Here is a 15,109-nt window from a genome sequence, read left to right as displayed (position 1 = left end):
GCAAAGGTCTAATAACAAATATAGAACCATGGTGTTGAGCTCTTTAAGGGCTTAGCCTGCCACTCTGTCCTTACATGAGAAACTTAGCTCCGCTAAATGTTACACTCAGTGAAAGTTTTCTCTAAAGCCTCCCTGGGGTTGATAATGTGTTTGTTTTCATATTATCTTCAGAGGATGAGAAAAAGGACAAGACTGAATAGAATGTGCTAAATATTAACAGAGTTTTTGTATCCTTGTTGTCACTGAGAGATAAATTCTGGGAAAACAACCATTTTCTCCTTGCTGTATATCTTTAAAACACACTTTGTTGTTGTTTTTCCTCTTCTGTTTATGAACTTTTTTGTTATCTGCTATGTGTTTGGCCCCTTGGAGTAAAATAGCACTGTACTGGCAGTGGGCAGCAAAAAGCGAGGCAGTTGCAGCACTATTCAGCTCCATATGGTCTGAGGAAACTATTTTCATTAAAATGGTTAATGACAAATGTTTGGGGTTTATTTTATTAAAAAAATCCTTCATTTCAATCTGAGTTCAGCTTCACGATGGTAACAGACTCATACCACCATCCAAATGGCTAGATAGTATAGCTGAAAACTGCTATTATAAATGCCCGTGTAGCAGCTCCTCTCAAACTCTCTGATCCCCTCACTGGACAAGGAAACGGCTCTTAGATCTTTTTGCGATGCATTGCGGTGTAGCCAATGCATCCCATTCAGAAAAAAAAGATACTTTTCATAAGCTAATTCTACTACCCTTTTAAATTACATCTTTGTAGTTACAACTCCTACGAAAAACCAGTTATTTTGTATTTGTCTTTTCTTGTGGCATATTTCCTCCCTTCAATTATAGCTCTGTGCAAAGCCAGCTTTGTGTTTTGCTCTGTGTCTCCATCTCTCGCTGCCTATTTACGACTGGATTGTCTCCCGTCTCATATTTCTGCCATCCTGGCTTTGGTTTTGCATACAGACCGTTGGGCCCATGAAGCATATTTAATGACAGCTATGATACCCAGCAGAATCAGTCTATTACAACCGCCCTTTGCAAAATACACATTCATAACATTTGTTTTCGTTTTTTAAAGATTTTAACCCATTTCTGATGACTGTTTGTGTTTGTTGGCTCAACCTTCTTTGTCCAGTCTTTAAGCTCTCTAACTGATCACATATTGATCAGGCTTTAACTTGGTCTTTGTGTCTCCAACAGAGAGACACATGCATAATGGAGTGTCTGCTCAGTGAGACTCCATTATGCAAATAAAAACAAAGCTGCTGAACCAGGCATGGTGGAGCAATTCTTCCTTAAAACACAATATGTTCCCGGCAATACACAACCCCTCCCCCAGCATGCATACTGTACAACACACATGACCTCCTCATCCCCCTATGCTTCTCCATACTGGAAAAAAATCCAAATTCAGATAAGTCATTTTTTTTCTTAAGATGAGTGCATTTGTTCTTGGACTGAGCAGGTAAAAGATACATTTTGCCAATGGAACAAGACAATTTAGATTTAAAATAAGAAAACACAATTGAATTGTCTTATTTTAAGTGCATTTTATCTAAATATCTTATTTTAAGAGTAAAAATACTAATTCCATTGGCAAACTATCTCATTTACCTACTCAAATTAAGGGTAAATACACTTAATTTAGGCATTTTCTGCTTATTTCTAGATCGTTTTTCCAGTGATACTGTAAACAAGAGATGCTGTACTATTAATATTTGGCACATTACTCACCTATCAATCCTAACATTAAACCCAGGGTGACTCCTCTGTTTTCTTCAGTTATAAACAGATAAATAAAAACTGTAAAACTTCTGCAACCATAAAATCAACAAAAAATCCCACATGATCTGTTGCTTTGTTCCTGTGTTTCAGAAAAATGGGAAGTGACTTGTAACAGAGGATTATGGGAAGTGGTGTGTAAGTGTGTGCAGTGAGTGTGTGGTTTAAGTAGGGTTGTGTGGGTTTGAAGGGGTAATGACATAGCTAATCTTCAGATGTCCCCTGAGGCATGTCCCCTCTCTAGAGACAGTCGTTGTTTTAACAAAGGGACACTTGTGTCCCGGTCACAGAGGGGCAGACTCAGGGGAGATTTGGGTTTACGCTTGTTGTCTGAAGCTACAAGTGTAGCCTAAATAAAATCTCTGCATTCGTGTTGGATCAACACACTAAAGTTACAAACATAGCTGGTTAATCAATGTCAAATTTAAAGGCACTCTGAGATAATTTAGACCTTTTTTATGAGCTTATCTCTCTAGTATAATGGCTCTGTCTTGTTTATGAGTTAGTCTCTAACTTTGTTTGACAGTATTGTTACCACTGGATGGTGACACTATACCACATCCTGTTTTAAACTGTATCCGATGTGTAAAACAGGCTTCACACAAACAAGTTGTAAATCAAGTAGCCAGTAAAATACATCAGCCACAGACAAGATAAATCATATGAATAAGGTTATTAGTGGGTTTATCTAAAGTGTTAGATTTTGTGCTTTACAAAATTGAAATCCAGCTCTTCAAAATAAGATATGAACAAAGTTACATCTTTTTCTAATTTAAAAATTAGGTCTGGATTGTAAATCAGATCAAATTCAAATTCAAAGCTGTTTCTTTTGCAGTTTTTGAAAAAGCCCTTAAAAATTTGAGCTTTTTGTGCAATAGTGTAATATCATTGACTGAATTATATTTTAATGGGGAGAGGCAAGTGTACATGTATGCAGATTAAAATAATCAGTAGCGCACATTTATTGGCACATTATTCCCAAAACAATAATGCTAATGAAGATATTGTCATAGTTTTTTTTTTTATTATTATTATTCTTTAGTTCAGCCTGGTATGAAAATCGAGGAACTTTTTATTTATAATAACTGACTTTAACGTTATTTCATGTCTTTTTTTTTTTTCTTTTTTTTTTAATCAAGAACATTTCCCTTCAATACATGCAAAAAGAGAACAACATATCCAAACTCTATCAATCCAAATCAAATAAATTCAAGCAGCTTCAAAATGATTAAATTCAGTTTATTTTTTTAAAGCCAATTCACAACACATATAATCTCAAATTTGCAGAGAAAATTTAATTAAATTACCTAATTAGATTGATTTCTATCTAAGAAAACCAGCTGATCCTATCGGGTTTTTGACCTACTAGACACACACTTCGCCTGGCTCTGTTGTGCTTAAATACAGCTTCATGTTTTTGAGATATAATATCCTGTTTGTTTACTGTCCTAAGTGATTTTTTTTTTAATGTGGTTATGTTTTGAGTAAACAGGGAACTAGAGAGTTTCACAGCACCCATTACCTCTAAATGTTTCAAGATCTGTCATCACTAAATGTCACCAGTAACTTAAAGCCATAACTTTTTCCTCAGGTTAAACAGCAGTGTAGCAATAAGCTTCCAGATAAGATGAACAAAAATCCCTTCATCCACATGCACAGTCCGTTTCTTCCAGTACTGATGATAAAATTAAACAATAAGGCCCATACAGTTTGAAAAACGAGGCGGCCGAATCTTTTTAAACAGAGATATCAAATCTGGATCCAGATCCACAAGAATTCAGACACTTTTCATGACAAACATATTCTAACCAAATGAACAAAACAAAAAAAACAAAAAAAAAAAGGGAGAAAAAAATATTCCAAAAGTTACATACCGTATATTAATCCTTTAATTCTCACAATGACCACATGAGGGCAGCAGAGACAAACTATTGCCATGCTTTTATTGCTGGTCCTTAGGGTTCTTGCTCAACCCACCACACCAATGTTTGGATATTTTTTCAACTTTTACACCATTTTTTAAGCCTTTTGAGAATAAAGTTAAAGTGTTGTAACATTTGGTTACCACAGCTGGTTCTTGACACTAAAAATTATTGCAAGATAATAAGAAGTTGGTAAAACAGTATATGTCATGCACTGTCCTTTCTACCAAGCGCTTTCTCTTTTCTTTAGCTGGGGTTATAATATCAACAGTATAATCAATGCTTTTTATGCCATTATTTACAGCTTGCCAATACTAACAATGAAATGTCAATATTTTTTGCAGATGATTTAATTAAAGTTTTGTATATTTCATTTTATTTACTGTCTGTGTTTTGTGTTTATTTTTAAATCTTAAATATAATATTTTCTTTTTGTATTCATCTGTTGTGAAATAAATGTTTCCAAATTGAATAAAACAGAAAAGTGATGATGTTTTATTTTATTTTATTTTGACAAGATGCTTCAGTGAGCTTCTCCTCATTCCTTCTCATCCATTAAGCATAGCAACCTTAGCCTCTAAATGTCACTTCATGTTGTGGTAATAAACTTGGAGGTACTTCAAAATGACATTGTTGATTCATCAGATTCTAAAGGTCAGTTTCCATACAGTCTCTTACAAATTAAGCATCTGTATTACAAATAATATCATACACACTATACAGTTGGTAACAAACAATAACATTGATCCGTGGAACTAAGAAATGCTTAATTTTTTTGCCCAAACTTAAAGGTAAAAAAAAAGAAAATGCACATGCACAACCCTGTACCCGCTCCAGAGAGGGAACGCCTATCAATCACGTGCAAGAGTGTGCACGAGCCCATTTCTCCTCGTGCACGCTCTGTTTAAAAGTTGCTGTTTGCATCACTCATACAAGCTTACTTTCCAAAAGAAGATTTGCAATTTTTCCACTATGTCTGACTCAAGTAAAAATGGAGATGAGCACGTAGTATGGCCTTATGTAAACATATTACCAGAATGACTGACAATTAGGAGGACCACTTATTTTGATCATCCACCCAGAAAAAGAACATCCTCCTCTATACCTTTAATATAAAATACAAATAGTGTCTAAGCCCTCAATAGCTAAACACCACCCAGTTGAACATTAATGTGGACCTTAAACTCAATTTAAATTCAGAGCCTACAGTTAGAACAGCTGACCTCCAGCCATTTCTGCTCCATCCTTGTTTATTTTTGAGCTTTTTGCATGTTTTAGCCTGTGTACCAACAACAGATTCCCGGAAATGCATGTTTATAAGACAGAACGGTGTTTCATTAATTAATATATTAATTAATTACATTAATTAATATATAAATAAAGATAAGGCCACAACTTTGATGTTCCCCATTGCTCTTTGGGGGGTGCCAAGTGCTGTTTTCTGGTCTTTTTAACAGGAATAACCAGGCAGTTCTTATCTTTTAAGGGTAGGTTGCTATTCCGGGCAATACAACCTCATGTCAAAACAGTTCTACAACACACCTGTGAAATAAAATCTTTAGCATGTTATTGATTCTAGATTGAACTTTCTTACAAAATGTATTCTTTCCAAGCCTTTCTTGCAACTTGCTAAACAGGCATCTGTTTTATTACTGTATGTACAGTGTTTAATGCAGTCAATTGTGTATCAGATATATAAACGGAGACTAGGATACACCCCTGAGGAAACCCTGTGTCTGACAGCATATGCGTTTCACCAAACCAAAATGAAAAAAAATATATATATATATATTTTTTATACATAGGGTTGAATGATATTAAGAGGTTATTTGATGCCTTGCACTGGTCTGAGCATCCTCAGGATTGTCTAAGCTTGTATGTGTAATCTATAATATAACCATGGCAACCATCTGGGTTTATAAAGAGGTCCTTATTTTGGACCGGAATATTGATTAATATCTGATTTAATAATTTCTTTCATTTTATAGAGTGCAAACTGTAATCAATGCAAACCATTGCTATTAAGATGATTTAAAGTTATTTACTGCAGGTAAGATATTTACAAGTCATTTGTTCCTAACAGAACCCCACCCTTCAATCTGAACTTTCCTTGATATTAAGACATAAAGACTTGGATTTATGAGAAAAAAGGGACACATTAAGACACCTTCAGTATCTTTTTAGGGTTAAAAGGATTTTACATTTTGAAAGACAAGACAGACCACTGCCTCTCTTAATCACCTCTGACCCCACCCACTTTCACTCTAATGTCTCTCTGGCTTGGCGAGTTACCCAAAAAACTTCTCTCTTCCTCAGTGCTTTGCACTCTTCTCTCACAACAGTTTTTGCCTTTCAATACATCTGGACCAACATAGAAGAGAATTAACAGCTTTTTGCTTTAACCTCCACCACTGGGAAATTCAGGGAATCAAATTCTCTCTTAAATCTAGGTAGTTACTGAGTACCGTTTTAGACGACTGGTTTCCTGAACACACCCTCTGGCACCGAGTCTGCATTCAACTTGATTCTATCCGTCAACTCAGACCAACAACATCTACTGACTTTAGGTGAGTAATGCTTTTTAACGCACATCTATTTTCTTTTTTTTTTTAGCTTTAAAGCCTTTACAATATCTTAATGATGCATGATGAAAAAAACCCACAAGACAATTTTATTGTTAAATCCACTGGAGAAAACGGGAGCCAGTGTTGTAAATTACAGAAAATGGTAAAAGAGTTCTATGACCTACATGAGAAAAATATAAAGCGTTGAGCAAAGGGAAGAAGTCTCTTTAAACTCATACAAAGCCACGTGTAGATTGTGAACTTCCTGATTAGTACCTGTTATTTCTTCCTGTTTTACTAGAGCATTCCCATAACACTGTCTGCACAGCTACGTGTCCAAACCTGCAGTGTTAAACCAATAACATGTTTCAGAGTGTAACATCAGCATGATTCTCTAGATCAGCATGAGCCTCTGAGTCCCAAATTGGATCCACTTATTAATGACTGAATGAATTGCTCTGCATGGCATCTCTTTATAGTTACCCAGTGGTTGAGGTCAGTTGTGTTGTACTTTGTAGCAAAAGTAAGAAACAAACCCTACTTGTAGGGTAACTGACCATTGGAACTCAATTCTCATCTAGGTCCTGTAAGATTTCCTCAGATTATTTGTGGATCTTAATCATCAGCATTTTGGTACTTCAGGTGAATAAAGTTTATATAGCAACAATTCAAAATGTAATCTTAGGCAGTTTACAAAAACATAAACCATCCAAGACAATTGCAAACATTCAAATGATCCCATTTTTAAAAATATGCAGTTTGTTTTTTTTTCAAATGCTTTAAGACTGTCGGTAAGAAATTTCTGCTGATTTCATGTTCTAAATTTTCAGCAACTTGTCTCCCTAAATTAGCACGAGGCAACAGCTGAAACTTAAGCTAATAGATGATTAGTTGGGAAATGTGGGTCTCACAACGGCAATAACAAGTACTGTAGATAGGTGACATAAAAAATTACATCAAAGTATAAATAATATAAAAAGAACAACAATTGTAAGTTTATGTGAAGAAAGAAATAATATTGTTTAGTTAAATAATTTTTAATATCCTGGTAAGAAAAAAAAAAGAGAGGAAAAAAAACGGGGGGGGTGGGGCAAAGAATGGGCTAATGAGCTGATATGGAGCAGGTGTGAATAGAACTAACTAGAAGGAAGCCAAGAGGAAAGGAGACAGGCACAAGGGGGCAACAGAGAGTAACTAAAGAAATACCAAACTGACAGAAAACAACTACTGAGACACAGAATTACAAACTAAAAATAAACTTAAACAGAAGGCAAAACTCTGACACCTCTTTCCCTTTTCATAAATGACTGTATACACTTGTTTGTTGATCTCATGCAGCCTGTGCTATTTGGTTAGCAGCTTCATATCACTGGTAGAAGTCACTCATGAATATTGTGTTCTGGAAAGACAGGTCAAAATGGTGGCACTGTTGCCTTGCAGTGACAGTCCTGGGTTTAACTAGGGTCTTAATGCATGGAGTCATTATGTTTTCCTGTGCACTACAGCTATTCTAGAGTGTAAAAACACCCTCGTAAGTTGATGTCTTTCATTGCCTTTCATGTTATCATGAACCTATCACTTTCCTTTAACCAAACTCTCATGTTGATGACATAAGCTGCATTTTATTCTCACTCTGAGGGTCTGTGGCTGTAACTGTGCTCAAACTACTGATTTACTGCAACTACATTTTTTATGCAGGAATCCTAATACTTTCTGTAGAAACCTGGGTATACATCAGTTCAAATGCAAAAACTGCTAATTTCATTCAGTATCAAAGTCGTTTAACCAGTTCAGAGAATGAAACTACCTAGCTCCATAACTTGTCTTCCTCCACTTTTCTAATTTGGGTTTCAGGGTAAGGTCACCTCTCTGGGGTGCAACTAAAACAACATAATGTCAAACCCAAACAGGTTATTTGGGTTTGGGTGTCTCAGTGAACATTTGGGGATCAAAATCATTTACTTGCTGCAGAGTGAGAATTAACCTGTGACGATTGGACTCACCTGGTTCATTGGCTGGGCAGAACAAATCCATGACAGAGACAACTTGTTAACTCCAGATCCCCCATCTCTGTCAAACTCTGACTGGTCAAAGACAGTGGACATGTTATCACCAAAAGTGACTGAATTTTGCAAAGTGGGAACTACTGCTAACAGGTAAACTTCACCTCGGACTGTTAAATTAACCTCAGCAATGGGGTAAATGTGTCAAATAAACACTTCTCCTTCACATGTAGCTAAGAGGAAAAAAAATCTACAAGACTACATTCAAATCAACAGCTTTTTATAAATGTAATTCACCTTGACATAATTATAGTTCTATTCAAATACACAGTATCTGGGTTCATTGTGGAAGAACTTGCTCTGAAAAAAGAGGAAATATGCTTTGGGTGATAGGAAATGACTGAAGAGTTTTTTAGGAGCTCGGCAGCCTTAACTGATTAAAGGAAGTAAAATTTGCTCCAAAAAAGCTACAGGCTGGACTTTATCTGCCTTAAATAAACAGAAAATACAGAGGGACAAGACAGACAGTCAGGAGATGATGTGGACAGAGGGGTGGTGGGTGGGTGTGGGAGGGGGGCTCAGGAATGCGGAGGTGGATACACGAGGATTGATTGGGAGGGTCATGTCGGGAAACACACGGGGTGGAAACAGGCTGCATGCCAGAGTCTTTGACTTTCTGAGAGGCTTTCAACTTCCATGCTTTCACATTACATTCACACTAACTGTGTTTGTTTTCCAACAGAGAAACTTTCATCTGTTACCGTTTAGCATGACTTTTCTTTTTTTACTCTCCAACACTGGTTTGGCTTTCCTTCACAGAAGCCACAGTAAACTGAGAGACGTTCAATTAGAGTCTTGAATAAAACCAGAATTACAAAGAAACAGATGTAGAATTCAAAATGTGTTTCATATAAAAAATGAACTATATTGTCAGGGAATTCATTAGTCCTCTAATCCAGCTGGCTTTCTTTCATCAGGTTATTTCTTTCCTCTCTCAGGTATTGAAATTGAGTATTTAAGAATTTTATATGGAAAAGGAAATTAAATGTTAATTGTTCAAAATATTTGAAGTCTTTCCAATAGAGAGCAGTTCAGTTAGTTCTGTTTGGTTTTGTTTTGTTTTGTTAAGGTAGCTCATTATGTTCAAATGGCATCTGAAAACTACCAGTTTACTATGCGGTTGCTTCTCTTAATTTGCAAGTTTCTAATCATTTTCCTTCATAGATGTTTCCTTGTGTGCTGGAACATCAATATTTCATTTCCTTGGTTTATCAGTGTAGAATTATTAAAATCGTCCTGTTGCAGAGTATTTCTAAGGTACAATCATTAAACTGATAACACTGTAGGTTTTGAGAATTAATCTAATTTGCTTTTATTTCCAAGGATGCCTCTGGGTGGAGGAAATAAATGTGGCCGCTGTTCAAAGACAGTTTACTTTGCAGAGGAAGTCCTGTGCGATGGGCGGAGCTTCCACAAGTCCTGCTTCCTGTGCAGTGAGTAAACATTATGCATTAAAACTGATTATCTTAGTTATTACACTGAATCACATTTTGTGAGGTATTAAACACACATGGAAATTTGAAACAGATATTTTCTTAAAACACATAAAGGAAAACAAAATCATGTATTTTTTGCTTTTTTGAAGGATAAAGATGCCTCTCACTCTGAACTTTAGACTTCAAGCTGTAGTTGCAAAATCGGCCCATCAGTTCAAGGAGTTCTGAGTAGATAATTGTGATATTTGTGTTCCCGCTTTGTTATCTAACATTCCTGCAGTGGAATTTAGATGAGAGCATGCTTTTCCAGAAATGCTTTGCCATATAAGGAAGACGTTTGGAACTTGTCTAAACACCCTTAAACGGCACAAATATGCAAACAATAATATATTGCATTTGTTCTTGTCTGTGAATGTCAATATATTTGTGTAGTGGTGTGTGGGAAGAACTTGGACAGCACAACTGTAGCCGTCCATATGGATGAAGTCTACTGCAAGGCATGCTATGGCAAGAAATATGGACCAAAAGGCTATGGGTATGGTCAGGGTGCCGGGACCCTCAGCATGGACAAAGGAGAATCATTGGGTATTAAACAGGAAATGTGAGTAATACACCCACACATATTTAATTACTAATAACAAGCCATTGAGGGCTCTTCGTTATTAATAGTTTTCCCCTCCTTGTCTATCAGGCCTGCCCCTCATCGCCCGACCACCAATCCAAACCCCTCAAAGATAGCACAGAAGTTTGGAGGGTCGGACAGATGCCCCCGGTGTGGCAAGGCTGTCTATGCTGCTGAGAAAGTGATTGGAGCAGGAAATGTAAGAAAACCTCACATAGGCAAACCATCCACATCCATATGTTGACCATTTGAATAGTGATTTTTCGCTTCTTTCAAGTCTTGGCATAAGATTGGATGTTTCACCTGTGCCACATGTGGGAAAAGTCTTGAGTCGACCACACTAGCTGATAAGGAAGGAGAAATCTACTGTAAAGGTACTGTATAATCCATATGTTCAAAATTATGAGAAAATCAATTTTATCCATGTATGTAAATCCATAACACTCTGGTATGGAAGGGATACTTCATTCTTTAAATGGTTTATGATGGAACGTCTTGATCTGCTTCTTTAGGCTTATAATCAGGAAAATAGTCACTGAGCTTTAACCTAAATGCAACATAAAGCAGGTTTGGACCTTAACTTTTAAAAGAGCCACTTTCAGTCTTACTGAATTTATAAAAAGTTTATGAAGGGAAAAAAAGAATAGTCATGAAGGATTGTGCATAATGATGAAGTATGAGAATCTAGAGGAGAGAAATTCTTGAATTAGAAAATGAGAACAAATGTACTTCTTCATGAACTTCAACCCTTTAAGTTTTTGTTAGGATTGTAAAAACAAGGGGGGAAGAAAAGAGACAATTCATCTACTGGATTAACAACAAAAACTTTAAAAAGTTGGGATGAATCAGCAACAATATGTGTTGGTAATGGGCTTTTAATTACAAAGACTGAGTCCCATCTTAATGAGAAAATTTACCACAATAAGCAGTTACACATATCAATACTTTTAAAAGATGCTTGGAGCAGAATATATACTGCCCAGTCATAAACCTCACTGACACTCATCAGATTTAATTAATACACACCACTCACGTGTACAATATTTTTGTTTTAAATATGTGATTGTAATGAGTACATTACAACAGCAGGGGGAGCAATAACACAGCAGGTCACTGTAAAAACATATCTTGCAGTCTATAAAAATTCTGGACCAGAAAAGCAATTAGTTATCTCTTAAACCTACTGGTTAAGTCACCCATACAGGTAAAAGAACTTGCATCAAGGGTTAGTAATAATTACAAAGACTTGGTGATTTTGACCCACTCTTCTACATAGAATTTTTTTTATTTAGTCACCAAGAGGATGTTTAAGTCTTCAAGGGAATGATACAGCATGGCAGGCATATTTGAGTCAGTCAATTGCAAGAAAAACCCAAGTAACCTTGAGTATAAAGGGGAAAAAATGACTAAGTCTCCATCTGTAGTTTTTTTCAAGAGCGGAGAATTATGGGTTGAATTTGTTATATCAGGTCCTACAGGTTCGTATACAATAAAGCTGTCCTAAACCATTACAACCAGCATTATGCTATTTTTTGAAAAGGTGTGTTAGTTTAAAACAACATAGTCGAACACCTATAATATCTCACTTTTCACCAGCAAAACAATTATCCCCTATAATCTTGGGGATCATAAAGTCAAAAGTTATTTTTAGCACTAGAATATTCATACAGATAATCATAAAAAAAAAAAACTACAATTTGACCATTTCATTATTTTATATTATATCAGATTAGATTAGATCAAATAATATGGTCCATTTAATGTAAAATTAAAAAAATATCCAGACATTGTTTTTTCTACCATAAGCACAGACGCACAAATGTTGGCACCTATGCTGTAATTCTTTTAACAAAAAATAATTTTATAACAGTTTCTAATTTCCCTTCAGAATTTTTCAAGGCTACAGAATACGAAGAATAGAGTTTTTGATTAACTTCTTGAAAGGCTTTCCACATCATTACCAGGGGTGCCTATCAATATGACTGATAGAGGAATTGACAAGCAAATTCTCTGTTTTGACTTCATTCAGTTAAAGGTTTTGTTTGAGGCATTTATGACCAAGCAGCCTTCAGTCTGTGATATGGCATTGCTGTTTAGAAGTGGAAATTGATGACACTCTCTTTCTACTTCCAACAGCCTGTTACGGCAAAAACTTTGGTCCCAAGGGATTCGGGTATGGACTAGGAGCCGGAGCGTTGGCGCACACCCAGTGAAGTCCAGTGTGGCATGTCTGATTCACGCTAAACTACTTTCCATGCAGACGGCAGCTGCTACAACTAATGTGGAGGAAGCATCCTTCATCCAGCACTGCATTAGAACATTTCTAGAGATCACCACACAAACACAAAGATTGAAAATGCTTTTTCCTCTTACGGTAATCCACCACTTTCTGAAAATCTAGCAGAGTATGATCAAAAAATAGATCCATTTAATCACACTATGTCTATTTAATCAATCTCTTTAACTGTACACTGACTTGTGCTAATGCCTTAACTTCATATTTAGCAGTTGAAACAGACTTGGATGATTACTTTTCAGAAATAGTTCAGTGATAAATCAAATAAAGACTCAGTGTCCTCTTTCTTCAAATACAATTATATGCTATAAAAAAACAAAAGGCATGTGTTTTTGCACAAGGTCATTGAAAGAGAACTACAGAAGCCAGGTTGTTTACGTGAATGTATATTTAAAAGAGATGCCACTTTACATTTTATTCATTTTTCTCATAACTCAGTGGCACACCTCATGCTGCTCACATGATAAAGCTTCTATATTGTAAAAATTGGAGAATGGCTCAACATGTCTATTGTCAGACTGCAAAATATGTAAAAAAAAAAAAAAAGTCCTTTCCCTCTTGTAAGATGTTTGTATTGGATATTTTTAAAACCTTCATGTATTTTTTTACAGTATTATTTGCAGTATTACTCAGTGTGCTTGATTATAAGGTGCAACTCATAAAAAAAACATTACATTGCAACTGTGTCTTTTTTTTCCACTTTCTTAAACATTTTAGAAGAACATTTTGATACATTTAGGTACAAAAAATTTGATTAATGATAGAGAACATCCAAGGAACTGATCAGGAACTAATGGGTAGTTGATCAGTACTTAGTGGGGAATACCCAGCCCATGCAGCCTTATTATGGGACTAAGGCTTAAGTTACCTGGGAAACACAGGATCTAATGGGCATTTACTGAGGAAACAATCATTAATCAAGAACTAATAGGTAGTTACCACAGAAATCAAACAGGCAATAATATATAACTAAAGGGTGGTTAACAGTACTTATTAGGGGACTGCTGGTTAATTACTACAAAAACAGGGAATAAATCCTACACCTGTGAGGTCACAGCTTATGAAAATCTTGCCTCCTGTCAATGATTTACTGCTGTCAGAGAACCAGATTAATGCCTAGCCATTATTTTATGGATTTTGTAGAGTCAAGAATCATACCAAGTGTTTACTGAGGAACCAGTAATTACCTTAGTAGTATCTTCTGTTCTATTAACTAAAGTTTTGAGTACCCTAAAGTAACGTGAAACATCATACTGACTTCTTACTAAGAAACAATTCAAAATTTTAGCTCAGAATATAGAAAACAACAAGATCAATCACCATAACTATGCAGGTGACACATAGCTTTACATCACAATATTACCAAGTGACTATGACCCCATGGAAGCATTGGCAAAATGCTGAGAACAGATCAATATAGAGATGTACCAATTTTGTTCTGAATGAATAAAAACAAAACTAAGCTACTGAATTTGAGATCCAAATTTAGCTCACAGCTTCAGCTGCTACAGCTAGAATCCACTGATTATGGCTGAAATCTTGGTGCCATGATGGACTCAGATCTGCACCTTCAGAGGCACATAAAGACAGTAACTAATTCAGCCTCTAATCACCTGAAGAGTATTAAAGGTCTAATGTCCAAGCAGGATCTAGAAAAAACTCATTCATGCATTTATTTTTAGTAGAATTGACTATTGCAACAGTGTCTTCATAGCTTTGACTAAAAAGTCCACCAGACAGCTGCTGCCGATCCAAAACACTGCTGCCAGTGTTCTCACTAGAACTAAGAAAGTAGAGCACATCAGCCCAGTTCTGAAGTCCTTACACTGGCTGCCTGTAGCTCAGATAATAAACTTTAAAATCCTTCTGTTAGTCTATAAATCAATGAATAGATCAGCACCTCAATACATAACAGATTGGTTGTCAGTGTATCAACCTCCCAGACCACTCAGGTCTAGTTTAAGCCTACTCTGTCCACTCAGAACAAGAACCAAAAATGAAGAAGCAGCATTTAGTTCCTATGCTCCACTTATCAGGAACAAACTCCGAGAGGACTGTAAAAGTTCTATAAAAGGCAGAGTCATTTTTAATCAAAGTTAAAAACCTTCTATTTTTATTGTTTTATTCATTTAAAAAAAATTTAATTGTCTTTTTAGTGAATTGTGCTATACAAATAAACTTGCCTTGCCTTACTTTATCACCGGACTACTTAGTTCCCTCAGTTCTCCTGGTCTTCCCTAATTGTGTGTGCTTAATTGTAAAAGGTTACCAACATAATGACTCATCTCTGTTTTCATCTAACACTCCACCTCTGTGCATTAAAAAAATTGCTATTATGATTAGGAAGCTTTAAAAGCATATTTCAAATATTATCCCTGAAATTCATTAAGCAGGGGTGGAGCTAGATGGGGGCGAGGGGTGATC

General features: G+C 35.9%; 2 protein-coding genes across 2 annotated transcripts in view; one reads left to right on the top strand and one right to left on the bottom strand.

The window, feature by feature from the left end:
• LOC107103765 (neuron navigator 1-like) overlaps window positions 1–1,850 on the bottom strand; it is a 96,349-nt gene extending 94,499 nt beyond the window's left edge. The window contains exon 1 of the mRNA XM_015403582.1: window positions 1,735–1,850. The gene's annotated coding sequence lies outside the window, so the exon portion shown is untranslated. The remainder of the gene's footprint in view (window positions 1–1,734) is intronic.
• A 4,133-nt stretch (window positions 1,851–5,983) lies between these two features.
• Window positions 5,984–13,352, top strand: LOC107103763 (cysteine and glycine-rich protein 1-like). The gene is made up of 6 exons (XM_015403579.1): window positions 5,984–6,271; window positions 9,655–9,764; window positions 10,200–10,368; window positions 10,459–10,588; window positions 10,667–10,763; window positions 12,526–13,352. Exons 2-6 carry the CDS (start codon window positions 9,656–9,658, stop codon window positions 12,600–12,602), a joined length of 582 nt encoding a protein of 193 aa, XP_015259065.1. The 5' UTR covers window positions 5,984–6,271; window position 9,655; the 3' UTR covers window positions 12,603–13,352.
• The last annotated feature ends 1,757 nt before the right edge of the window (window positions 13,353–15,109 follow it).

Source organism: Cyprinodon variegatus, unplaced genomic scaffold, assembly GCF_000732505.1.
Source record: "Cyprinodon variegatus isolate N-32 unplaced genomic scaffold, C_variegatus-1.0 Scaffold1524, whole genome shotgun sequence".
NCBI classification, from domain to species: Eukaryota; Metazoa; Chordata; class Actinopteri; order Cyprinodontiformes; family Cyprinodontidae; genus Cyprinodon; species Cyprinodon variegatus.
Note: the sequence above shows the minus strand (reverse complement) of the source record. Positions and strands in the feature narration are given on the sequence as shown.

What these genes read in the sequence shown, in the direction of transcription:
- LOC107103763 (XM_015403579.1), top strand. Translation starts at nt 9,656, where the DNA reads ATGCCTCTGGGTGGAGGAAATAAATGTGGCCGCTGTTCAAAGACAGTT. An exon ending in CAAGTCCTGCTTCCTGTGCA is followed by an intron (nt 9,765 to 10,199) that starts GTGAGTAAACAT and finishes ATATTTGTGTAG; the next exon opens with TGGTGTGTGGGAAGAACTTG. An exon ending in TTGGGTATTAAACAGGAAAT is followed by an intron (nt 10,369 to 10,458) that starts GTGAGTAATACA and finishes CTTGTCTATCAG; the next exon opens with GCCTGCCCCTCATCGCCCGA.